The following is a 24,795-nucleotide window of genomic DNA, read 5'->3' on the forward strand; positions in this document are numbered from 1 at the left end:
CTTGGTGCCACTGTGATTTCCCTGGGGAACCTGAACTCTGTCTCGTTGCCAGAGACGTGCGCGGTGAACAACGGCGGCTGCGACCGCACCTGTAAGGACACCTCCACCGGAGTGCACTGCAGCTGCCCCGTGGGCTTCACACTCCAGTTCGATGGCAAGACGTGCAAAGGTGGGCTTTATATTCCTGCTAGGTGCTCCCAGGTCCTGTAAGATACACACCTCCAAACAGAGGCAGCCCAGTGCCCAGAGGAAAGCCGCTGTGTGCAGTCTGACCGCAGGAGGGATTGCACGGGGGTAGAGGCTGAGGTTTCCTTCACATCACGTGCAGAGAATCTCTTCTTCTCTGCCCTCCTGCTCTCCACCTCCCGTGCCTCGTTTTCCAGAGGTCAGATTTGGGAGAGCTAAACCAGCTCTGTTGGCAGCAGAGGTCAGCACTGGCTGAGGCTGGCATGTGTGGGGGAGCTCACAGGTACCCAGCCCCAGCCTGGCTGGGCATCAGGAGACTTGGTGAGTAAATACCAGTGTGTAAACAGGGATGTGTTTTATAAATATGCACTGCTCCAAGCAGCTCTAATGAGAGCTCTGGCAAGCAGCAAAGGCACGCTTAGGTTGTATATTATATTGCTTTTCCAGTAATTAGATGTTAAGGCTGTTCTGCTAAGTAAAAATGATGAAATCCCCAGGCCTGAGTCAATTAATATTAGATAAAGGCCTCATTCTAATGTTGCCATGAAAAGGACAGGGTAGTTCAGGAAGTCTCTGCCTGAGATTTCTGCAGGGCTTACAGAAAGGAAACGGAGAGAATGTTTAAAATACTAAAACCTCTTAGAGAGCCTTGGAGCCAAAGTGTTTCCAAACATAATTTAGGGAATGGTCTTTTATGAATGCATTACCTAAATGCAACTGGCAGGAATACATTAAATGAGAGCAAATAACACTGTCCTGGGACTGAATGGGCTGGATCATTCTTAAGAGTTGGATCTGATCTTCCTTTCTTCCTTAATTTGTGGGAGTCTCAACTAGATTTTGTTTCTGGGCTCCTCCAACTGACTGGACGTGACTATTTTCTGAATCTGGCAGTGGGAGTAGGTTGAATGCTGAAGCTCTGTGTTAATTTGCTGAAGCCTTTGTATTTTTTTTTTTGTTACAGATATTGATGAATGCCAGTCCAATAATGGAGGCTGTGATCATTTCTGTAAAAACACTGTTGGCAGTTTTGATTGCAGCTGCAGAAAAGGATTTAAATTATTAACAGATGAGAAGTCCTGTCAAGGTATGTGCACTGGAGAGATAATGGTACGACAAAAGTAGGACAAATCAGCATGGCTTGGACATCTACTACCATGATGAAGTGATAATGGACTCCAGAATAATTTCCATTCCTCAGTTTGGATTTTTTTCTTCTGAAACAGCTGTTGAGTTAATCCAGTTGGCTTGATGCTATTGTAGGAGATAAGTTTAATGGTGCAGTGAGCTATTATCTGGAAGGGACAGAGACAGCATCATATTAACAAGCTCTCTATGAGGCTAATGCTTTCCCCCACCTTGATGATCTTAAAATAATTTACAGGGAAAAATAGGCAATGTCTCTCTCTCAATCTTTCTGACTGATTCACCATTGCAGTGAAACTATTATTTCTTAATAGGACATTTAGTTGCCATGAGCTCATTATTAAAGGAAAAAGATATAATGTGATCTATGAAATTATAGGTCTGTAGACAGAGTGGAATCTCTGTTCCTTAAAACATCACAGAGCATTTACTTTTGAGGATGACATGGATTTTTCCTGTGAGACCTACAAAGCATGTTTCCTTTGCTCTAAGTGGTTTATACATATAGGTTTAGCAATTCTATTTAAGCTGCTTAAGTGCACAAAAAAATGTGAAGATCAAAATGGTCTGTGGTTGTGGAAAAGCAACAGGATGAAACAATGTCAATTCAGTCAGCCAAATGGTGAATTATGTGATTTCCTAGGCAACCAGATGACATTAAAGGTGAATTTCAGAAAACCGAACTGACCAAGAGAAAGCAATTTTCACCTGAGTTTTTGGTGCATTCTTATCCTTTATAAACAGGCAAAGAAGGACAACTATTTATATGGAAAAAACTTACTGGATAAACATCTGATTTTTGAGATAGTTGGGGTTTTACTTAAATGAAATCTGGTGATGATTGTATCTTAAAGACTTGCATCTCCCTTTTGCTCCTGTTGCTTTTCCTAGACTGTTTCAAAAGTGTTATCATGCTGCATGCTAAAGCCCAAGAAAAAAGACTGATGAAAAGTGCTAGTGAAGTTGATGTGAACTTTTTTTGTGTCTTGCAACATTCTTACCAGGCATGAAAAATGTACTAGCACAGAAATTTTAGGTACTTTTGATGATATAATGGATGTTCATTCTCAGAGAGCACAGTGATTTTCAGCAGACCTAAATCAGGCGCTGTGTATTCATACAGAACTTCATTTAGGGAGGAAAAAACAAAGGCAATGCTTTCCTTCATAGACTTAATTTCTATGTAGAGTAATCCTAATGAAATAAGAGTTTTGTTAGCAGCTTTTTTCTCCCATAGAAGAGAAATAATTTGATTTAAACATAATTGTAAAAATGTAACAGCAGTTTTTGAGCTTGCCAAGGAAAAGCTTGTTCGGCAAACAGAGCATTCTTTTAAAAACCATCATTTCATTATGTTACACGATGTGCTTTGAAAGAATCTGCTTAGCTGCCATAGATCTGCACGTGCCTGCAGCTGCTGGCTCCTCAGGGCTCCCTGGGCAGCCTGGGAGGTGCTGATGCCCCCTTTGTCCCCTGCAGACATCGACGAGTGCTCCTTCGAGCGGGCGTGCGACCACACGTGCATCAACCACCCCGGCACCTTCCAGTGCTCCTGCAACAAGGGATATGCCCTCTATGGCTTCACCCACTGTGGAGGTGAGTCACAGACACAGCACAGCCCCTGGGACAGGGGCAGCCTCCCCCTGTCCCTGCAGGACACAAACTGAGGCAGACACAGGTGTCCTACGGAGTAAATTTTACCCCTTGCTGTGATAATGAGGAAAGGAAAAGGGGAAACTGATCCTGCTTATTCCTGTCTTTGCTCAAGTGATTTTGCCTTTACACCCTGCATGCAAAAGGGAACTGTAACTATTAGGACAAAGTGATGGGTTTTGTGCTTGGATCTGAAGTCCATAATTCAATACAGTTTGCACATGCAGAAGAGTCATTGACTTCAGTGAAAATTCAGTGGAGTAGGACTTGAACAGGAAGCTCTGAATGACTCTGAAAATTACAGTTCTGCAGGTGCACGTGTCAGATCCTCATGTGATGTAGGTTGGAATTTAGCTGATGCAGTGCCACTTTACACTGGCCAAGATTAATACTCTTAAATTTTTATGTCTTTCCTACAAGGAAAGAAAAAGTTGTTCATAGAAGCTCAACATTTGACAAATTCCCAGAATTAACATGAGGAAACATGAATAACTGGGATACTAAATGGAATCAAGCTTGTTTTATATAAGCTTTAGGCAAGACCTTACCGAGTCCAAAGTTTACTAAATTCTGAGTAAGGCCTGGTTATTTCTGAGGCAGAATTAGGACAGTTGGAGATAACAATTCAGAAATCCCTGTGTGCCTGTCTGTTCTACCCTCTGCCTCTAGAACTTCTGAAAATAAGATTACAGAGCTACAACATCACTGTTTTATCCTGATGAACATGGGAACTTACCTGGATAAGGAATAGCACTGTCATGTGCTCTACTTAATAAAAGACAACTTCTGTTTAATTTTCTGCATTAATTCAATTTCTTTTGGGTACCAGTGAGGAAAAGGAGCTGTAATTTTGCTGTTGGCTGCTAATTGGCCTTTTCTTGTCATACCCCTGTGCAGAAGATAATTAATCCTCATACCACAGAAAGTCCCTCATTGACTGGCAATCACAGGCTGGTCAGAGCTGATAGGACACTCAGAATACACCTTCTGACCTCTGTGGGAGAAGTCAGTAAGTGCTGGAGATAAGAGGCTGGAATCCTAAGAAAAGCTCAATGAAAACCAAAGATTTGTGGCATTTTAGACAGCAGAACCAGTTTAAGGTGTTGCCTTCTTTCTCCATTATTCCTCTGCTGCTCATTCCTACCCTTGCTGTCTCAGTTCTGTTAAAAGCACATTTTCCCCCCAAATCAGATTGGTTTTGTAATGTGTCTCACAGTGTTTTCTAACAAATTGTCACTTAGAGAGTGTCTGGTCTGGGGACAGCAGTGACAAGAGCTTAGTAGCATTGAATAAGTGTGTGTGGAAGCAGGTACCCTCAGATGCACAAACTTGATGGGACTTTGATCAGGTTTCCTGGTGGCAGCTTTCTGGGTTTATGTACAATTGCCATAAAGCCCTGGGAGAGAAGGGAAGCCCTCCTCAGGGTGGATCTGAGCAGCAAAGACAGAGACCTTTGCATTTCCCTTTGTTGAAATTCATGAGATTCCTATTGACCCATTTCTGCAGGCAGTCAAGGTCCCTCTGAATAGTGGCACAGCCATCTGGTGCATCAGCCACTCCTCCCAGTTTTGTCTCATCTGTGACCTTGCTGTGGGTGAACCCTTGTCCCACCATGCAGGTTTAATGAAGAGGATAAATTGCATTGGCCCCAGTGCTGACCCCTGCATGCAGCACTGCTCAATGGTGCATTCTGCAGCAGCATGCAAGGGTGCACCAGAGGCAGCATGTGCTGTGTTGGCAGTAATTTCTCCTCCTGTTGGCATTTCCTGAGCAGGACAAGGCTCCAAAATTGGATAATTGGCCAAAAGAGGCAAGGGGGACACAATGGTGGTGTTTGCCCACAGAGCCAAAGTGTTCCACAGTAGTTGCATCTATCAGAACACTTTGGAGGATTGGTCAGTGTGAATCCTGCCCTGTTCTCTGTTATAATTTAAAATTAGAAAGTTTAATTAACCAGACACAGTGCAACACAGAATTGACTTGATCTGCTTTTCCTAGAGTTGATTTGTTATCATATTGCTGAGGCTGGATATTGTTTAATTATGAGCCACCGGTATTTGGTCTGCTTTTATATTTATCCAGGGATTTCCATGAAGACAAAATGATTCAAGGTGGGTGTCCAGGTAGCATCCCTGAAGTCTCTTCAAGACCCTACTGAGCAGTATTTGTGTCCACATTTACCCAGTGGAGTTGGAGTGCATAACTTTGGGAAGAACAACTTTTTAAAGGCATCTTTACCTTTCCTCTGCAGATATTAATGAATGTAGCATCAACAATGGTGGCTGCCAGCAGCTGTGTGTGAACACACTGGGAGATTATGAATGCCTGTGTCAGTCTAACTACAAGCTACACTGGAATAAAAAGGACTGTGTTGGTAAGGTGTCTAATAAATACATTTCTGCTCCTGATGTGTCTGGTGGGCCGTGTGGTTACAGTCAAATTTGATGGTCTGTCCAGTTAAGTGGTATGAGTCATTGTTCCTGGTATTCTGCTTTAATTTTTAGCAAGGCATGATGGTAGTGATGTTGAAACTCATAAAAACAAACAGCAAACCAACCCCAAAAACAGGAGATACTTTGAGGGATTTTGATGCTTTCTTTCCTGTGCTTTTATCTAGCTCATTCTTCTATTTCCTTTTGTTCCTCTGCATGAGAAGGCTTGCTCATGATAAAGGAAGTTACATTTGTGGTGTGGTCTTCCAGTGATTTTATTTGGCTTGAATTTTCTGTCTAAACAGCATATTAATTGCATGGGTGCTCTCAGGTCCTGGCTACAAAAGCAGCTGCAGGCTGATTTATTGGTAGGGTGAAGGTGGATGTTTTAATCCTGTGAGTGTTTGTTTTATCCTATTTAGAGACAAAAGATCCCTTGTCTGATAATGTGTCACCCAAGGTGTTGCTGCACTGCATTAAGAGTGGTGGGAGTGACAGATGCTTTTTGAGCTGCTCTCCAGATGTGCAGGTGTTCTCTGGTAAGTCAGAGCTGACAGAACTGAGCACATGATTCTGTACAGAGTGAAAGGGAGGCTAAACTCCTCCCTGTCAGGAAAGCCCCAAGAAGCAGTCAATAAACAGAGATCTTTCCTCTTTCACTGCAGATAATAGAGGGCTATATCCCTGGCAGTGTCCAGGAAAGCCCCTCTTTCCTTGTCTTTTATAACCATTCTACCCTCAGATTCCCTTCTCACAACAAGTTTCTTTTTGAAGCTGGGGAGGACAGGGTAGAATTCTCTGTGCTCCCTGGGCCATTCCTTAATTGGCCCTGAGAGGCACTGGTGAATGGGGCAAAGGCATTCCAGCCCTGCGTGGGGTCTGGGATTTTGCCCACACAGCCCCTCCATCCCATAGGACTCAGTGCTGCTTATGGCACTGATGCTCTTTTCCTGAATCCTTTGAATGGCTTAGGAAGAGACAAGCTCTAATGTGGAGTATTGTAAGAACAACACTGTGTGTTGATGCCAGTCAACGAATTTAAAATGTGTTTTATGCTGCAGGAGTCCTCAGTGTGTGCACTGTGCCTGTGTCTTTACTGTCTGTCTGTCTGTCTGTTAGGAACACAAGATGCCTACACCCTCACCTGTGGCAGGTCCTCTCTTAAGAAAAAGCAGCAAAGTGCAAATGCTTCCAGCTGGCTGGGTAATCACCACATTTACTGTTACATAGTTTGACTGATTTATTTTCATTGATAACTGTGAAACAAAGGTATTTCTCTTGACTTCCCCCCACCCCCCCTTATAATCGATTGCTTTTTTTCTTCCTCTTCCTCATGATTGTAGTTTATGAGTGCTGCAGAAACTTCCCCTTATGCTGCTTCATCAGCATCATTCAAACTGAGACTTAAAATTAAAGAAAAAGATCAGTAGTGAAATAAACACTTTTACCAGGAGTTATGTCTCCTTTTAGTCATCCACACCTGGACAGTGTTGGCAACACACAACGTGTTTAGGTTGAGCTGTTGGACTGTAAAGTTTAGAGGCATTTACAACCATAGACATAAAAACTACTTTCTGAAATTATTTGAAGTATCTCCTTTGATTTCATCTCACCCTTATTTCACTCAATAGTAGATCTGGTCTTGATCTCCTTTCTCTATCTTTCTTTTTTTTTCCCCCCCTAATAAAATGTACTACCCATCATTCTAATGGTTGTGAATCAGCTTCACAGCAGGAGGCTTCTGGCATCTCATTAGGTTTTCTGTGATGATCACTTCATATCAGCATATTTTTTATTGTCATCATTGTGGTGTACATTAGGGCTATCTCAATTTTCTACTCCATTTTAAAAAATAATGTGTTTCATTGTTTCTTCCTGAAGATGCTTCAGCCATCAAGATAAGCGTAACCTTTAAATTAAATGAAGGAAAATGTAGTTTGAAAAAGACTGAGATGTTTCAAGAAGGTCTGGAGCAGATGATACCAGGTATGGATACAAAAATGCATGTAAGCAGGTTAGAGCCAAAGCTCAGGGGTTAAGTGCTTTCCAGGTATGAAGTACACCACAAGCAAAGCATAGAGGACTGAAGGCTTTCTGTTCTTCACTTCCTGCTTGGCCATGACCCTTGCAACAGTTATTTCAGATCCCAGGATTTCCTTGTGGCATCCTCAGTCTTGCTAGGAAAGCCCTTATAATTTTTTTGTTTGTAATACTGCTGATAAATTCTCAGTAAAATCAACCATTCTTTTTGTCAGTTTGATTCCTTCCTTTTCTTCCTCTTTTTATCTTTCTCTTCTTTCCTTTCTCACCTGCTCCTTGCTGTCTGGTGCATCATTGAAAAGTCTCCTGACCTTTATGCTGACTCTATTGTCATAGGGTTATTCCTCTTGTCCCTTGTCTTCCTTTCATACTTCAGCAACCCCAGATGGATGCAGTGGGGTCAGCTTTTCCATCTGCTCCAAAGCAGAAAGAATAGGCTGGGAATTTACAAAGTCAGCAGAAAATGAGGAGGAGTACTTAAAAAAAAAAAACAGAAAAAAATGGGGAAAGGAGTCATTAAACAATATGATGAATCAGTGTGTCTGACTGTTTGTCCTTAGCAGAGTAGTGGTGAGGAACTGCGCTGAATGCTCAGTGACAAGTTATGTACTCCAGAACCAGAGCTTATTCTGGATGTTTCCTTTACCTAAACCTTATTTCCTCATTGAAGCCATGAGAATGGTCATGACTCTGTGTGAGGGTGCACCAGGTGAGAGCCTGGCCAAACTGTTCTTTCACTAGCCCTGATGGTTTGCTCCTCTTTAACTCTTCATGATGACCCACCGGTGAACGTTCAAGAACAGACCTGGCCAAGCTTTTGCTTCCTTTGATTTTGTTCACGCAGAGAGACAAAATTCAGTAATGGAGAGCTTCCACTATGTAAACCTAACATGCAGCTCTGGCAAGAGAGTTCCTGGAGCCCTCAGTAGACTGGCAGCGACCAGAGAGATTTTTATCACTGCGGAGTTTGAGCTTGAAACGAGCCGGAAGGAGGTGACAGGTTGGTTGGAAAATAATTCCAGGTGCGCTTTGAAGCTTCTTGCCATTTGCTCCTTAATTTCTGTATTTTTCACTTCTGCCTGTATGCAAAATGATGATAAAAAGTATCTCCTGTTTTGAACATTATTTCACTGCTTCAGAAAGAGTGAGGCATGGGGATAGCTTCAAAGATCAAAGAGCTGCCCAGTGTATTTCTCCTTAAGGATTCCACACTTGTTCCCAGAAGTGGCTATCTCAGTGATTTGAGCTGGTTGGTGATTGGAATTGGGTGGGATTTGTGTAGAGTCGCTCAGGGCACCCCTTTCACCCCTGGTGCTTTTCAGACACGTGTGACGTGCGCTGTGCCCGCAAGAAGACGGAGAAGCGGTTCCGGAAAACCATCCGCACCCTGCGCAAGACGGTCAGCAGGGACCAGTTCCGCATCCGCCTCTCGGGCACCGACCACGAGGTGGCCAGGAAGGCTCCCCGGCCCTCAGAGCCACAGCAGGCCTGTGCTGTGGGACAGCTGCACCCGGGGGTCAGATGTGGTGAGTTGGGAGGGAGGTGGGGGTGATGGAGCACCTCGTGTGTTCCACTGCTTTGCTCGGTTCTGGAGCTCGGAGGGGTCGGGGTTCACCTGTCCAGGAGAGAGCAGGGCTGGGTGTGCAGAAGTGGAGGTACTGCTGAAATTCTCCCTGTGAATGTATTGAAGTGTTACAGAGTAGAGCAAGGGCTCACTGCACTGCACTACAGCTGATGCACAGCCTGCAATAAGCTCAAAGGCAGAAATCCTGGGAATAACATCAGGCACCAATGGCCTTGACATCACCAATGTTACTTTTAAGACTACGTTTAGTATGCTTTAGTAATTTAGTAATAATTTAGTAATGCTGTGTTCCTGAGCTTGTGCACAGGTCACCTCTCCCTCGTCCCAAGGAAAAGGCTGCTCAGAATTTGATACAGTCACACTCACTTTGCTGATTAAGCTCAGAGTCCCAGGGAATCTTCATGACAGAGTTATAAATTCATGGAGATTTTATGGGCCATCACTGAGAAAAGTCTTAATTATCATAGCACTGGAGGGCACCACCATAATGCAGCCCATGGTAAGTGCTTCCAAAGCACAAAAGTTAAGGAGAGGGGTCAGATGTTACATCCTAACAGAGGCCTAACAACCATGACAGCCAATTCAGGCTGCACGGGCTAGGCAGCATGTAGGTGGATTGTGAATCAGCAAGCCTTTAAAATGCTTGTCACAGTGAATTAGTATGTCTTCCAGCAGCAGCATTTGGCCTAAGAATAGATTTTCCAATCCAGTTTTGCTAACTCTAGAAGAAGTTGGGTTTGTAGAACAGACAAATGGTTTAAAACATCTGTGCAAGCAAGCAGGGAATTACTCAGGAAATCTCGGAAAAAGCTCTAAGAGTTCTTTTTTTTTTCTTCTTGGAACACTGCAATAAATCTGAAAAATTTTGGAAAGTTCACCAAGATGAGTTTACAAGGGTATTTTCAAGCTATTTTGTTGGATGCTAGAGGAAGGCTTCGGAAAAAATCCATCATTCCAATTGTACAGAGCACAGTATGACTCTGAAGATATTTGTGATTTCATCTGGAAAAAACAGCGATGAGCAAGCTGAAAATGTTGCAGGTGGAGAAGGCAATGTAAATTACAATTAGAAATTGGAACAGAAAAGAAACACAATTTTTTTTGGATAGCTGCAGAATCAGTTTAATGTCACAGCACAAATGAGAAGCATACGTGGCATTTCTGTGCTAGTTCAGAGAGAAAAGGGAATTTTGGGCAATGCCTGTCCAGAAAGCTCTTTGGTGTGGGGTGAGCACGATCAGCCTGCCCATGGTTAAAGCAGAGCCACTGAGCATATGAAGACAAAGGTTTTGAAGAACAATTTGTACAAGTCAGGCCTCATCTGTTGCTGAATTGGTGCCTCAGTTTGTTCTGGACACTCAAACAGGTGCTGCTGTGAGCCCTGGAATGACCCTGTGTGTCTCATGCCTTCAGGTTTGATTTGCTCATGCCTAACAAGGTGCAATGACTCAATGAACCTTCCTTTCTTCAGCTGAGTCAGTCAGACCAAATCCTTGTGGAGATTCCCTGGGAGCAAACAGGAGGTGAAACTCACACTGCAGCCTTTCCCTTACACTGATGTTAAGGGCTCTCTCCTTGCACTTGTTCCCCTGCTTCTTTTCATTAAATGTACAGAAAATTAGCATCTTTGACACCTCCCTACACCACTTGTCAGGCTGCTGGGAGCTGGGCAGCCAGCTCCCAGTTGCTGAGAGGACATAAAAGTACAGCATTGTTAGGAACGCCTCATTTCCCTGGAAAAGCTGATTGTCCCAGGGTGAATGGCTAAGGTGGGACTGGGGGCTGCTGCTGCTGCTTGGGCTGCCAGGCAGAAGGAGCTAAGAAACAGGCTGGGGAGAGGAGAATAGAGTGGGAATGGTGTGAAGAAAGGCAAGAAGCTAGTTCAGGCCTCTGTGTGGGAGAGGGACTTTTGGTTTTTGTTCCTTTGTTTTGATCTGATTGTTTTGCAGAGCTGCTTCTGGACAGGATTGGGGTCTGCTTACCTAGACATGCTGGTGGTTCTGGGGAGAAAGTGGCTGCACAGCAGGAGATACTGGCCAGGAGATGGATTCAGGGCAGGTGGTGGATGTGGCCTCTGGACAGCAAAGGACTTTTGCTCGGTCTGGCCAGAGGAGTAGGAAGCAGTGAGGGAACAAAGCAAGTCAAAGGGACTTACAAGTCTTTGATGCAGTTACTGAGTAAAATGCAGATTTTAGTTCATGGTTTTCAAATACTTGGAGTATTTGTTCCTCTTGTAGTTTTGGTCCTCTTGCAGAATTCCCCTGGCACAGCACTGTCTGAAACATTACTTATATTTGAGCAGTGTCAGAGGAAGAGTCAAATTCCTGCTCTGACAATTTTTGTGCTGGGTAACTGGCCTGCAATTGCAGCAGCAAGATAAATTTCTTTGGTTTCACATTTCTGGTAAGGCAGTTCTATCCCTGATTTTCCTGTCTTAACTCCTATGGTCTTGAGTGGGGCACAGTGCAGAAGAAAAGCATTAGAAAGACACCAGGATCAAATTGCATGTGGTTTCCAGGGTATTTTATCATGGTTAATATGCTAGATGCTTGCACTGTTCTTTTAACAGCTACTGGTGGTGAAAGGGAATTCACTGCTGATTGCAAGGGATAGTGTGGTTTATTTCAACTTTGCTGTTCATTGTACAGTTCTATTTGGGATTTTCTGGTGCTTTAGAGGCCCAAATGTTGCATTTTTCTACCTTGTTATGTGTGAGTTCTGTATCTATGATGAGCCCATTCAGCACTGGCTCGTGTTGGTTAATCCCATGACGTCCTGAATGTGGCTTCCAAGGAGCAACGAGTGATAGGTCTATAACCATGGATATCCCATGAAATACATGTAGCAAAATGGAACTTTCATCAGCCTTCCCAGAGAACTGGATTCTCCTAGCAGAAGTGTGATTTTTCTGCCTTGAAGCAGATCTTAAGGTAACAAAGATCCATTTTGGAGTGTCAGTGCATCAAGTCTGTGTGTGACCCCTCTGAGCGTGCTGGAAATGCTGCATGCTGCCTTGAGAGGAGATTTGTCCTGGGGAGAATGCACTCTCACTCACCAGCCTGGCTACAAGTGCTCCTTCTCCAGTACGAGCTTGACTTCAGAGAGGTTTAACAGCCAAAGACCAACTGTTTAAATACTACCAGTTCCTTTTCAGAAAGTGATTTACCAGAAACTTCTGTATTGAAAGAAAAATAAGTTCGAACAACCAGCAATTTTTCTGCTCTTCCATTGCTTAAAACTCTGTCATACCTTGATCACATCCCATGGTGCCAAAAGCATACCTTGCCTGTTCTATTTTTTTTGTTTGTTTGTTTTGTGGGTTTTTTTGTTTTTGTTTTTGTTTTGGCAACACCAATACTGTCACAGGTGGAAGGAGGCACTGAGAATTACCATTTCCTGAAATGGATGCAAAAAAGGATATGACAGCATATCTTTGCTCCACAGTAGTTGCAAGTGGGTTTCCCCAAAGGGCTGTCACCTCAGAGATGAGCAGCAGGGATGAGCAGCACTGGCACAGGATGGAAATGATGAGCAGCTTCATCATTCAGTGTGGGAGGTGTCAGTGCGTTTTGTTGCTCAGCATTCAGCAGCTTTGTCCCCTCAGCTGAGAAGGATGCAAATAAGATAATTGCATTTCATCCAAAATGATGAACCACGTCTCAAAGGTTTGTGTGTGGTTTGATATTGGCATTATAAAAGTATCAGAGAGACAGCTAAAAGGAAAAGCAAAGTGCTGCCTGCCTTTGCAGTTGTTATAATTAATAGTTGTGTTGCACAACTGTTGGTTTTTTTGGGTTATTTTTTACAATTTTGTGAAAATCCAAGAAGAAGGAATGAATTTATCAAATGGGGGAAAAGGGTGCTGTTTTTCCTGCTAACCTGCTTGCCCTGAAAATCATAGACTCAAGACATAAATCCTTCGAATGCGAAACCATCTCATGTGACCTAAATGTGTGACCTGCTCAAACACAATAACTTAAAGGATGCCGCTTCAGAATCGATTTGCATCACTTGTTGGTGATTTTCCTTATAAAGTCAAGGCATCATTCTTAAGAAAATGGTGAATTGGTGGATCATGACCTCCTTTATGAGGTTCACCTTCTCAGCCCCTGAGATACTACGGGCGTTTGTCTATAGGAGCAAATGCTCAAAGGCTAATGTGCTGAAAAGAGGGGAAGAGCCTTTAAATGTCTTTGTAACTGTTAATCCTGGTTCCCTGTGGGCCCCTCTCTTCCCCCCCACCCCCCTTTTCTTCTTGTTTTTGCATCAGAAAGCTTTCATTTTTTTCCCCCCTTTAAAACAGCTGCATGAGACTCAGGACCAGGTTTTTAATGGGCATTGAAGATAAACAAAGACAGTGGCTGCAGAAATGAAGTCTACTAGAGGCAATTGGTTCTTTTGTTCATTTGGAGAAAAAACAATCAAGTTTCTGGAAAAAAAGAGCAAAGCCAGCCAGTGGAATTGTGATTTAATGTCATTATTTGCAAATCTTCAGATCTGGTTTTGACTGGGTATTTCCCACATGGCAAGTGGGAACATGCAGTTTCTAATTTTGAGAAGAGAAGCTCACAAACTTCTGTACTTGTTTTCTTTAAGCAAATATCTGGAGAAGTTTAACTTTGTAGAGGTGTTTCTTGTGGATTTTTGTTTTTTGTTAATTTTGTTTGGCTTCTTTTTAAGAGAAGGTTCATCCTAATTTTATGCACAGTCCTATAGAGTTTGGATGGTTTCTGTGTTGAAATAACACCCCTATTATTAATGTTACTATAATTGAATCTAACACTAAGTCTTATTTGTTATGCTAAATTGGGCCCCTGTGACTGCTGTGAGCTTCTCAACAGCCTTTCCTCACTCCCCCAGCTCTGTGCTCCAGTGGGGCTGGATGAGGGAAACATTTCTAGGTGGAAGATGAGGAGGAACTGGGAGCAGTTTACAGGGAATGTGTTTATGAATTGAACTGTCTGGACACTTGTACCACTGTGAAAAGCTTGATTTGATGTAGTCATGTGAAGAAACAGAAATATTCTGGAGTTTGAGGCATTAAAACTTGGACATAGCATGGAGAAATTCTAATATTTGCCTTGAATATTGAGTAGTTGTTAAATTGTAAATAGCAAAATCCGTATGTGGGTGTACTGACCTCTTTTCTCAAATGCACAGAGGATCAATCAAAGCCTGAAGTGTTTGGTGTGTCTCAGAAGTCAGAGCTTTTTTCAGCTGGCTTTGAACACCCACTTACTGTGGTGCAGTGGTGGTAGCTAGACAGCCTTTTTTCTTACTGTTGTTGCCACCTCTTAGGAAAAGCAGAAGGAAATACTTGACTCAAATGGTTCAGATTTAATGGAAAAGTTCTCCTTTGGCCCAGATGGAGGATCTCAGTGATGTCTGAGGAGTTTTTTTTAAGTTTACTTCCACAATGCAAATTTTCAAAAATTAGGCACTTTGCTAAATAACCCAAGAAGATTTAGATTAACTCAGTTGTATTCCACAGGGAGCTCCACAATTTTCACAACATGTGGTTTCAAGACAAGTAAGATGCAGATGGCAAAGTTGTCAAGAGAGATCTGATGGGATAAGTTCTCAAATGCAGCATTTACACATAAGTTGTGGGTTTGATTCCTGCCCGGGGCAGGATTCCTGTGGGCTCTGATGGATGTCCTACTGTTCTGCTGGACTCTGAGCAAGTTTAGGAAACCTGAAGTACAGTTTTAAGCCTGAATTTGTAGGGTCAGTGTTTCTGTTCAAAACACAGAGCAGAAACAGCCCTGCTCCCAAATGAAAAAAAAAAAACAAACAAAAACCAACCTAAAAAAGCCCAAACCACCCCAAACTTGGCATGTGATAAAATGAATGGAAAAGACAAGCTAAGGAGAGAGAGCAGAGAGCAGCTGTCTTCTAGCCAGGCCACTCAGAGCATTGATTTGCCATAGAGCTATGGAATTGTATGAGGGAAGGAGATTTGCTCAGGTCTTTCCATTTCTTCCAGGTTTCTGAAGTCAGTAGGCACTTCTCAGGATCACCTTTCCTAACCCTGAATTGTCTTTCCTTGTGGTGGAATTGTAAATAGTGCTCTTTCCTTACCTTATTAGGAGTGCTGCAATGAAAGCCTGAATTCATTCATGTTTGTGGAAGTGCACAAATTGTACAGAGATGAGTGTTCTCTAGGAATGTTTATAAAATGGAGAAAAGCTTGAAAAGTGTGGGAGCAAATGAATGTGTGTCCTTATGAGGGCAGAAGTGATATGTGGTGGAAAAAGTTAGAACCAGGAGCTCAGACTTGCTCACAAGCTCTCATTGATAAGCCACAGAGCACTGCTTAACCTGCTGCATTTTATTTTTAAGCCAAGGAGGAGCACTCAGCGATTCCTCCCGGTGTATCAGCCACAAACAAAACTCTTCATCATTGATCATGACCGGTAGTTAATGCCCTGCTTGTTGTTATTCATGCATCCTGAAATGAAGCCAAGGCCAATTTAACTTCCTAACAAAACAGCTATTCACTGAGTGATTTATTGGAGCTGTAAACTAAAACTAACAGTTTATTATCGTAACAGGTCTTAAAAGGACAGAATTTTTCAGCACAGCTGAACAACTGCAACAGTGTTTTGTGCCTTTCCAGAGCAGGGTAATTATTAAATACTGGCACTGAAGCCAGATCTTTTGTAAAGAGTTTGAAAATCAGAACTTCTCAAAGATACTCACGAATATTGCTGGGCTTGCTGGATAATACTGAGGTGTGTGATGAAGGAAAATCAGATTGGGTTAGTGCTGTCTGTGCACCATACAGAACACAGCAGCTCAGTGCACAGATAATTATTACTCAAGATTATCAGAGGAATGACAAGAGTATTTCTGTTTTAAAAGTCTTTGAGGCATAATGTTTGGTTTACTGAATTTGCACAATTACTTGTTACACTTGAGGTTTTCACACAATTAATAATACTAATGGGTCACGAGATATGAATGTTCAATAATAAGATTGAACAGAAATCTGGAAGTATGTTTTTGGCATCTTAGGTTCAATACTAAATTATTTCATTTGGAAGGAGTTCAAGAGCTCTCTAGCTAGAATGAGGAGATAATCACTACATCATTGCACTGTCCAGAGGAGCAGAGAGCCCTGGACAGGCTGAGTGTCCAGTGTGGCCTTGCAACAAGGTGTGAAATCCATCCCAGCTCCCAGAAGAGCTCCCTAGCCCTGAAGGCTGTCACAGTGCACACTGGAGGTGTGAAGCTCCAGCTGTTGCCAGCATCCATTTCTGGAGCCCTGCTCCAGCTGCCCCAGTAAAGCAGAGCAGTTTCCCCGTGGGGCTGTGGGTCCTGTGCAGGCTCTCTAACACTCCTTCATCTCTAATGTGTGCTCTCCCTCTCGTAGATCAGTGCCCCCCTGGTGAATATTCTCCCGATGGCTTCAAGCCCTGTCTGCCATGTCCCCTGGGGACATACCAGCCCGAGGCTGGCAGGGTGTCCTGCTTTCCCTGCGGAGGAGCTCTCACCACCAGGCACAGCGGGGCAGCCTTGTTCCAGGACTGTGAGACCAAAGGTGAGCCAGGGTTTGTCTGAGCCGCATTGATCCAGGGCAGAAGGAAATGCTGCTGCTCGGGTGGGGCATCCAGAGAAAGTTCTTTCTCCTTCTGAGGGTCAGTCCTTGCAGGACTCTCACAGCAGGCTGGCCTGGCCTGGCTGTGAGGTAATTCAGTAAAGCCTCAATTCTTTCTAAAACTGGTTACCAAAACCATGGGTAAAAGAAAATTGCTTATATAAATCACTAGAGGACAAAGACTTTTACAGAAAATCTGCTGCAGAGCAGAAATAAGGGGTAGAAATAAGGTCCTGATGCAAACATTTGGTAGTGGTTTGGATTAAGAGATATCTCATTTCAGTTATGTTTACTGAGAATTACAACATATTTTAAGAATTTAGCAGTATCATTGAAAAATTAATATTACTGGTAGTAGTGTGATATCTAATAGTTTCCTTCAGTGTGGAATCACTGAACCCACAAAGACTGCTTTTTCATACTTAATTTTGTGAAATTGAAGTACTAAAAAATGATGTTAAAACTCTGGATCAAGATAAGAGGAGCTGATTTCAGTTTTATTTAACATAAACAAAAACAAGTCTATAAATGAGGTTCAGTTTTCAAATTGGAGTGGAGATTAAAGGAATTCTTTCTATTAACTGGAATGAAGAGCTCAGGAATTTGCATGTGGAAGAGGCCACATGAGACGTGGAATCACAGATGCAAGAACTATTTGGAGCTTATCTGAAGCATTTGGATTGGGGCAGCATGTAGGGAAGGACTCCTGGCTGAGCAGGCTTCCAAAACTCAGCAAGAATTATTTGGGAGTAAGCAGAGCTTAAAATGAATAGGGAAAAAAAAGAGACTGTGCAGCATAGAAAACTACATCTGCTAGTAGATCTTTGCAACTTGCACAAAATAACCTGATAAACTGAAGTTGTTTTGTTTCCCTCATTGTTTATTACTGTGGTTTTATTGCTGCTTTCACACAGAACCATTCTACAGTGTTCATTTGGGAAATTTGAACCTGCACAGAATGATCTGATGAACGAAAATTTGCTTAATTACTTCTTTTTTGTTACCTCCACAGTTTGCTAATAGGGCATTTCAGTTTCTGAGATGACACTAGGTCTTACACAAATGTATAAAAGCATATTCTAGTATGCTGCTGCCACTTTAAAACCATGATTATTTAATTACTGTCCAGTTCAGTGTTCTCCTGGCCATTTTTACAACACCTCAACTCACCGATGTATTCGCTGTGCAATTGGGACATACCAGCCTGAGTTTGGACAAAATTACTGCATTGCCTGCCCTGGAAACACCACTACTGATTTTGATGGGTCAACAAACATAACACAGTGCAAAAGTAAGTACAGCAAGATGGTTTTGATGCTCTCTTACAAATAAAAAGACCGAGCCATTAATGTTTGGGGTGGCCCTAAGGGCAAAACTCAGCTTTGCTCCAGGGAGCTGGAGAGAAGGCAGAGCTTGCTCCTCTTTTGCTGCCTGCGCCTCACCCCACATGGCTCACTGAGGTCTGTGAGACACCATTTCTGCAGACTGGTTCCATCAGCCTTGTCAAGGTAAGGGATGACTGTGTTTTGCCAGTTGGTGCTGGGTTGCTTGGGGTCTTCCTATTGAATCTTTTCTCTCTTGATACAGCAGAGTTTGTGTCCTCAGCACCCTGATTTGTTCCCTCCTATTAAGAGGAATGGAAGCTGGCTCACAGAACTTAATAGCTCTAGTAACCATTTCTTGCTAATAACAACCTTTGAAAGAGTCCATTACCAAGGGAGCCACTGCTCTGGATTTATGGTAGCTGAGGGGAAATTAAAGAGGGAGAATGGAGGGCAGAGAGGTGACTGCTCAGAACCGGCTCTGAAGTGCCTACACACACACACACAGACACATGAGAACACATGCACTCAGGGATGTGAGAGGCTGGCAAGGAGAGCTGTACCTGCAGCAGATGCAAAAAGGGAAATGTGTGTCTGCCCCCTGTGCAGCTGATGTGACTGCAGGAGGGCTGCAGGGTGGCCTCTCTTTGCCTTGTCCTGCATTGTGTGTTCCTTTTCCAGACAGGCAGTGTGGAGGGGAGCTGGGAGATTACACTGGGTACATTGAATCGCCCAACTATCCTGGGGACTACCCTGCAAACACTGAGTGCACTTGGAGCATCAACCCTCCGCCCAAGCGCCGCATCCTGATCGTGGTCCCAGAAATATTCCTGCCCATCGAAGACGAGTGTGGAGACTACCTGGTGATGAGAAAAAGCTGTGAGTCTGGAACACCCATCAGGGCACAGCTCAGGGGGAAACACAGGGTGAAACACAGGCATTGCTGTTTGCAGAAACTCAATGTAGTCTGCCTGGCAATTATTTAAGAGCAGAAATTTCTTTAATGGCAAATGAAGAAGTCCTATTTGGCAATGCTGTCCCATAGTTTTCAGTGAAATTCAGAGGGCACAAGGCCATGATGTGTCAGTGAACTGAGAGAAATATTGTTAAGGAGGGGTAGGTGGTTCAAGCTTAACCAGTCATGCATTATGCTAAGCAGTTCTAGCCTGGGTTAGGAGAGAGGAAATGCTTGCTAATCCTTACAGGTGCCTGATGTGTGGATAAACAACCTCAGTTTCTAGTGTAGGCATGTCCTTCAAACAGTAGACTGTTATTTTAGGAAAAAGGAAACTATTCCCTCACCAAGAAGTCCCTCATTGATGGCCTGCCATCCACTAATGGCCTGCCACATTTTGAGGAGTTTTCTTAACACCAGCAAGCATTTTTCTGGTGCTAAGAGAGAAAACAGCTTTAGTAGGAAGCATTGTCCCACAACTGCCTGTTGTGCTTTTGCTTTGAAAGCTTCTTCCAACTCGGTGACCACGTACGAGACCTGCCAGACCTACGAGCGCCCCATAGCCTTCACCTCCAGGTCCAAGAAACTCTGGATCCAGTTCAAGTCCAATGAAGGGAACAGTGCCAAAGGATTCCAAGTCCCTTATGTAACCTATGATGGTGAGTGGGAGTGAGCAGCTGGGCTGATGTGGGCTGATGCAGCTGCAGCAGTGCAGAGTTCTCCTCCCTAAGCAGCAGGGCAGCTCAGAGGTGTCCCTAGGAGCTGCTTCCAGGAGCTGGTCCATTTAAGCCTAATCTAAGGAATTCTGCAGTGCACTGCAGTCTTTTAAGTGCCACAATGTCTTCCAAACAAAAATCTGGAGTTCTGGGCTCTGGCCTGCAAATTACAGAGCTCAGAGACAGAATCTAAGTTTTATGCACTTCTGTGCCTTTCCATCTTCTTTGGGTGGCCCCAGCAAGGAATTAGGTAAAGCCCAAGTACCTGTGTTTTATGGTGTTCCTGCTACCATTTGTGGCCTAGAATCAGGTAGCAAAATACCCATATTGAAAAGAGACTTGAGGGGAAAGATTTTCACCTCACCCTTGTCAGAATCATGAGGTGTGAAACTGGAGCTGAGGATTTGCACTTCAGCATAAGTGAAGTGATATTGTATGTTCTGCTCACACTGGGTTAATTGTGAGGGAGCCATCCCTGCTGTGGTCTGCAGAGTTTCACTAGTGGTGGAAAAGTAATTTTTCAGGGGACACATCTCCTGTTGAAGAATTTCAGGTTATGATTGACCAGAGGAGTTGCTTTTAAGACAGCATCCTCTTACATAATCTTTTTATTCCTTCTTCCTGTAGAAAGAAGTCAATAGCAGGCTGTGGGTGTGTACAGATGGGTCTCTGCAGTTCAGTTGGTTTAAGGCAGGTCACTTGGTTACCACATGCACTCCATTCTTGGGTGCTTTATGATGTCCTTTGCTTTTGACAGATTGATGCTGAGCAGCTCAGCAGAGTACACTGTTCTCATAATAAAAAGTGTTAAGAATATTTTCTTACTGCTAACATGAGAGCCAAGTACTACTGGCTCTTCTGAGGCAGAGCTTCCATGTGTAACCACAGGAGATATTGAGTATGTAAGTGAAGTGAAGCTGCAAATTACTCTCTTGTGCATTCCCCACAGAAGATTACCAAGAGCTAATAGAGGACATTGTTCGGGATGGCAGACTTTATGCATCTGAAAATCATCAAGAAATACTTAAGGTACATTCCTTCCACTGAACATGTTGGTTTTGATTGGAAATCATATTATTTGGTGCAAGTGAGTTTGCTTCCTGCTCTGCATCAGGTCTGTTCCTTGGTGCACCAGGCATGAGCTGCTCCAGGGAAATGGGGTGAACCAGCAGGTCCGGGTCGTGCAGAGCAGTGGGTAGGGGACCCTTTGCTCAGGGGGACTGAAGGTGGATCAGAGCTACCAGGGGAACTGATTTCTTGGGAAAGCACTGCGTGCTGCTTCTTGTAGCCTCTAGGTTAGCAAAGCTTTTCCTCCCTGGGCAAAAGAAACCTCTTTGTGGATTTCTCCAACCTTGGTTAGGGGACTTCCATAGGCAAGTTGAGTGCATGCCTTTGTTTTGCTGGATATCAGCTCAAGTGTGTGTTCATTTTGTGGTTTGTTTGCTGTTCTTGGATGTATGAGGAGGGAAGAAATTCTGGAGCTGCTAATTTGGAACACCAGTGACGTTCCAGAACAAGTCAGCCTTGCTCTGCTATGCTTCCAAGCCCTTGAAACACTTGAAAAGTAAAATCCCCCATAATCTTTTTAGAGTTAGACAGGCATTAAACTTTGGTAATACTGACCATAACTCCTCAGTGGAGCTACAATGAAATCTGCTTCCCTTTTCCCAGGACAAGAAACTGATAAAAGCACTGTTTGACGTGTTGGCACACCCTCAGAACTACTTCAAGTACACAGCCCAGGAGTCCAGAGAGATGTTCCCAAGATCCTTCATTCGGCTGCTGCGCTCCAAAGTCTCCAGATTTTTGAGACCTTACAAATAGTTGGCACTGAACTTAAAAGCTGAACCAGCCCTGGGCATGCACAGAGGGGCTGTGGTAGGTGGGGCTGCTCTCTGTGTTTTACACATTGGCAGAGACTCTCCAGGGAAGCTCGCCAGCTCCCTTCTTGGCAGAGTTTAGCTTTCTCAGCTAATATAAATATTTTGGTGAACAGAATTTTGATTCCTTTCCAGATAATACCTTTTGGGTACCAAAGGATACCTCACGGGTCCCTGAATTGGAGACTGCCCATGGTTTCTGTAACTGAAGGGCGCCAAGCAGAAGTTTGTAGAGCTCTGCCCCGTTGCTTCATCAGCACCTCTAAAAGCTAATGAGGACAGACAGGCTAAGCAGTGTGGTTTGGGATGCACCTGGGCTGCCATTAATGCATGTTACCTCAACAAAGCTGGGTTCAGGCTCGGTCTCGCTGAAAGTGAGAACAGGATTGATGACTCTCTTAACATTTGCTACACAGGAAATTCAGAGCTGAGGTTGACACAGTGTAAATTCAAACCAGTGAGGCCAAAAACTGCACAAGGTGCAGTTTTTCTCTGAACTACATGTGGCATGAAGCAAAGGGTTGAATATCAAATTGAATGTTCAGCAGGGTCTGGCTCACACAGTGTCCATGTTAGTGACCTATTGGCTTACGTGGAGTGATACCAGAATAAACTGTGGGCACCACAGCAGTGGAAAACAGGCCCTGACCCTCTGGACATTTCCATTTTGGGCTGTCTGCAGCTGTTAGAGCAGATCAGATTATTTCCTAAATCCCAGTGTTGTCCCCATGCATAGGCCTGGGACAGCAAAAGGCATTTTCCAAGTTGTGTAAAATTCTGCCCTCTGAGCACCTGCAGGTGAACACAGAAGCCCCATTTTAAATGCAGGCTTTGCATAGATGATGCTCTTGGTACAACACTGTTTAAAGCTGAATAAGGTTCTTGTATGAACCTCAGTTGTCATGTTCTCCACCTTTTCTGAGCACCTTGTGGAGCAGAGAAGAGCTGCTTTCCCTGTCTGACTGGAGAGAAGGAGGGACAATGATTCAGCCAGACTGAGGCCACAAAAGTTGTCTATGGCAAATTGTTCCTTGGGATTCCCAGGCTCTGTGTCCTTCTCCTCAGGCTGTGTTTCCCATTGGAGACAGAGCTATTCTGAGAGGGCCTGTAAGGAAATCTGTGCTGATCAAAATGTTGTCTCAGTGCTATTCTGTCCACACCCACATCTCCTCTGGCCATCCAATCCATTCTCTGAGTAATGTACCTCGAGGACCTTCTGCCTTGAAGGGAGACAGCCACAGTCCCATCCCTTTGGAAATGGACTTGTGACCTCTGTCCTTTGGCCACTGGCCATGCCAAGGGGTGCAGTGGGCACCAAACTCCCTCTCTGTGCCATCTTAGGAGCAGTACTTACATTTCCCAGGGTAGCCAGGGCCGGTGCTCCCTTTCCCAGGGTGTGGAGTCAGACCTGCTGGGTTTCACTGCATTGGCACGTGGTGTTTAACTGCTGTGTGTGAAAAATACCACACCCACAGTGTGACAGCAGAAACCCTCACCAGGAGCTGTCTCTGAATCTCTGAATCTGAAATGGGGGCTCCTGCCTCAGCCTTGCTGAGCTGCGTGTGGGACAAGGACACATCTTGGCCATGGTGTGACAGGGAGGGACAATGGCTTTGGCCACAGCTGGGGAGCAGAGCCCCTCAGGATGGGGCTGTGGGGTGCTGTGCCCCTCCTGCTGCTGGGGAGGAGTTGCTCAGCCTGGCCAGAGGTGGGAAATGGCTTGTGCTGCTGCCAGGAGGGAGCTGTGTCTCCCTGCTGCCCTGGGCATGGCTGTGGCAGGGCACAGGGCTGCTGCAGGAGCCACAGGGAGAGCTGGCAGAGCAGAGGGGAGGGAACACAGCTCCTCCTCTGTGTGCTCCTGGCAGCTGTGCTTCATCCCAAACAGGGTCCTGCTGCTGCCTCTGTGGGAGAGAGGACAGGGACACCTGGCAGAAGGCACGAAGCAGTGTGACTGAGGAGGGGGTGGCTGAGGAATGCCAGAACAGGAGGAGGGGGTGGTGAGAGGCCTTGCTGCATCCCTGCTGGAGTGTGCTGCTGTGCAGAGAGCACAGGAGGGCATTTCCAGCTGGCTTCCCTTTGGCTGCACAGCCCCTAGCCCACGCTGTTGGAGGCTCCCCATGCCAGAAGCAGAGTGCAGGGAGCCCCAGGGAGCCACCAGCCACCCCTGTGAGGCAGTGGAGCACTCTGGAGTGGCCAGGGTGCTGCAGTCCTGCTCTGTGCTGGGCACTGTGGGCACAGGCCATGGGGTGCCAGCTTTTGGCCAAGCCCAGAGGAGGGGCTTTGCTGTGGGCTGCGTGCTGGTGCCAAGGGAAACAGGGCAGCTCTTGGAGTGCTCCCTGCCAGGGAGGCTGCAGCTCTGAACAGCTCTGCTCTGCCCTGCTGAGGGACACAAATCAGTGACTGGTTTCGACCAGGGCTTGAGGAAACCAGAGTTGTGAAACATCCCAATGTTTCTTATGGGTGAAACTGGGCTGTGCTGCTCTGTATGTGAGTTACTGATCCGTGCTCTGGGTTTATCACACTGCATCTCCTCTAGTAGTCCTGCCCAGCACAGCCCTGCACATCTGCTGGGACCCTCAGGGATCTCAGCTTTGCTTCTCCTGGTTCACACAGGCCATTTTCACTGCTGGGAGGAGAGGAGTGTGCACAGTCTGAGGCTGAGGAGAAAACCTGCCCTTTCTCAGAGAAGAATCCTCATTGTTCCACAGCCCTGTTCGTTTCCTGCTTAAATAGCAAATGACTCAGAAGCACTTCTGTTACCCTTGATGTGACATTATGGACCAAAATTTCCCCTTTTACTGTGTTTCCTGTGTGTGCAGTAAAAAGTGAAGAGGGAATTTTTGCTGCCTTGAATGCTGGGAGGAGTGATAACTTGCAGAATGCTGTAAACTTGGCATTGTGTCTTCATAGTGATGGTAGTGGCTCTGTAGAAATGTCAATTTCTACTTTCTATGTGGTTGTAGACTGATGATGTGTTTTGGCAACAAATGACTCAAAAATGTTTAACCTTATAAAACAGAATTGAATTTTTGGAATAATGATTAGTGCTAACTGGATGACTCAATGTCACCTATGTCAGATAAACACAAGGATATTTTGATGATTGTAAATTAATGTAAAGTGTTTCAGACTGTTACTCTTGATAAGAGAAATAAACCAGTGAACTTTTAGCTGCATTAAGTGCTTGGGTAATATTTTTAGTTATCTTTCTGTGCTAAATAATAGTTTTGACAAATTTAATGATTGTTTAACAAGTTATTGCAAATCAGATACAGTTTAT

The 24,795-nt window shown here is 44.4% G+C and overlaps 1 protein-coding gene across 1 annotated transcript in view; it reads left to right on the forward strand.

Moving 5' to 3' along the window:
- The window catches only part of SCUBE2 (signal peptide, CUB domain and EGF like domain containing 2), a 36,897-nt gene extending 12,212 nt beyond the window's left edge, over positions 1-24,685 (forward strand). The window contains exons 8-22 of the mRNA XM_036384175.2: positions 53-169; positions 1,151-1,273; positions 2,812-2,928; positions 5,237-5,359; positions 5,840-5,956; positions 6,537-6,620; positions 7,299-7,403; positions 8,302-8,457; positions 8,780-8,983; positions 16,418-16,585; positions 17,772-17,933; positions 18,646-18,843; positions 19,426-19,578; positions 20,585-20,664; positions 21,307-24,685. Of these exons, the coding sequence (XP_036240068.1) occupies positions 53-169; positions 1,151-1,273; positions 2,812-2,928; positions 5,237-5,359; positions 5,840-5,956; positions 6,537-6,620; positions 7,299-7,403; positions 8,302-8,457; positions 8,780-8,983; positions 16,418-16,585; positions 17,772-17,933; positions 18,646-18,843; positions 19,426-19,578; positions 20,585-20,664; positions 21,307-21,459 (2,060 nt within the window). The 3' untranslated portion in view covers positions 21,460-24,685. The remainder of the gene's footprint in view (positions 1-52; positions 170-1,150; positions 1,274-2,811; positions 2,929-5,236; positions 5,360-5,839; positions 5,957-6,536; positions 6,621-7,298; positions 7,404-8,301; positions 8,458-8,779; positions 8,984-16,417; positions 16,586-17,771; positions 17,934-18,645; positions 18,844-19,425; positions 19,579-20,584; positions 20,665-21,306) is intronic.
- The last annotated feature ends 110 nt before the right edge of the window (positions 24,686-24,795 follow it).

The sequence above is a fragment of the Molothrus ater genome, chromosome 6, assembly GCF_012460135.2.
Source record: "Molothrus ater isolate BHLD 08-10-18 breed brown headed cowbird chromosome 6, BPBGC_Mater_1.1, whole genome shotgun sequence".
NCBI lineage: Eukaryota > Metazoa > Chordata > Aves > Passeriformes > Icteridae > Molothrus > Molothrus ater.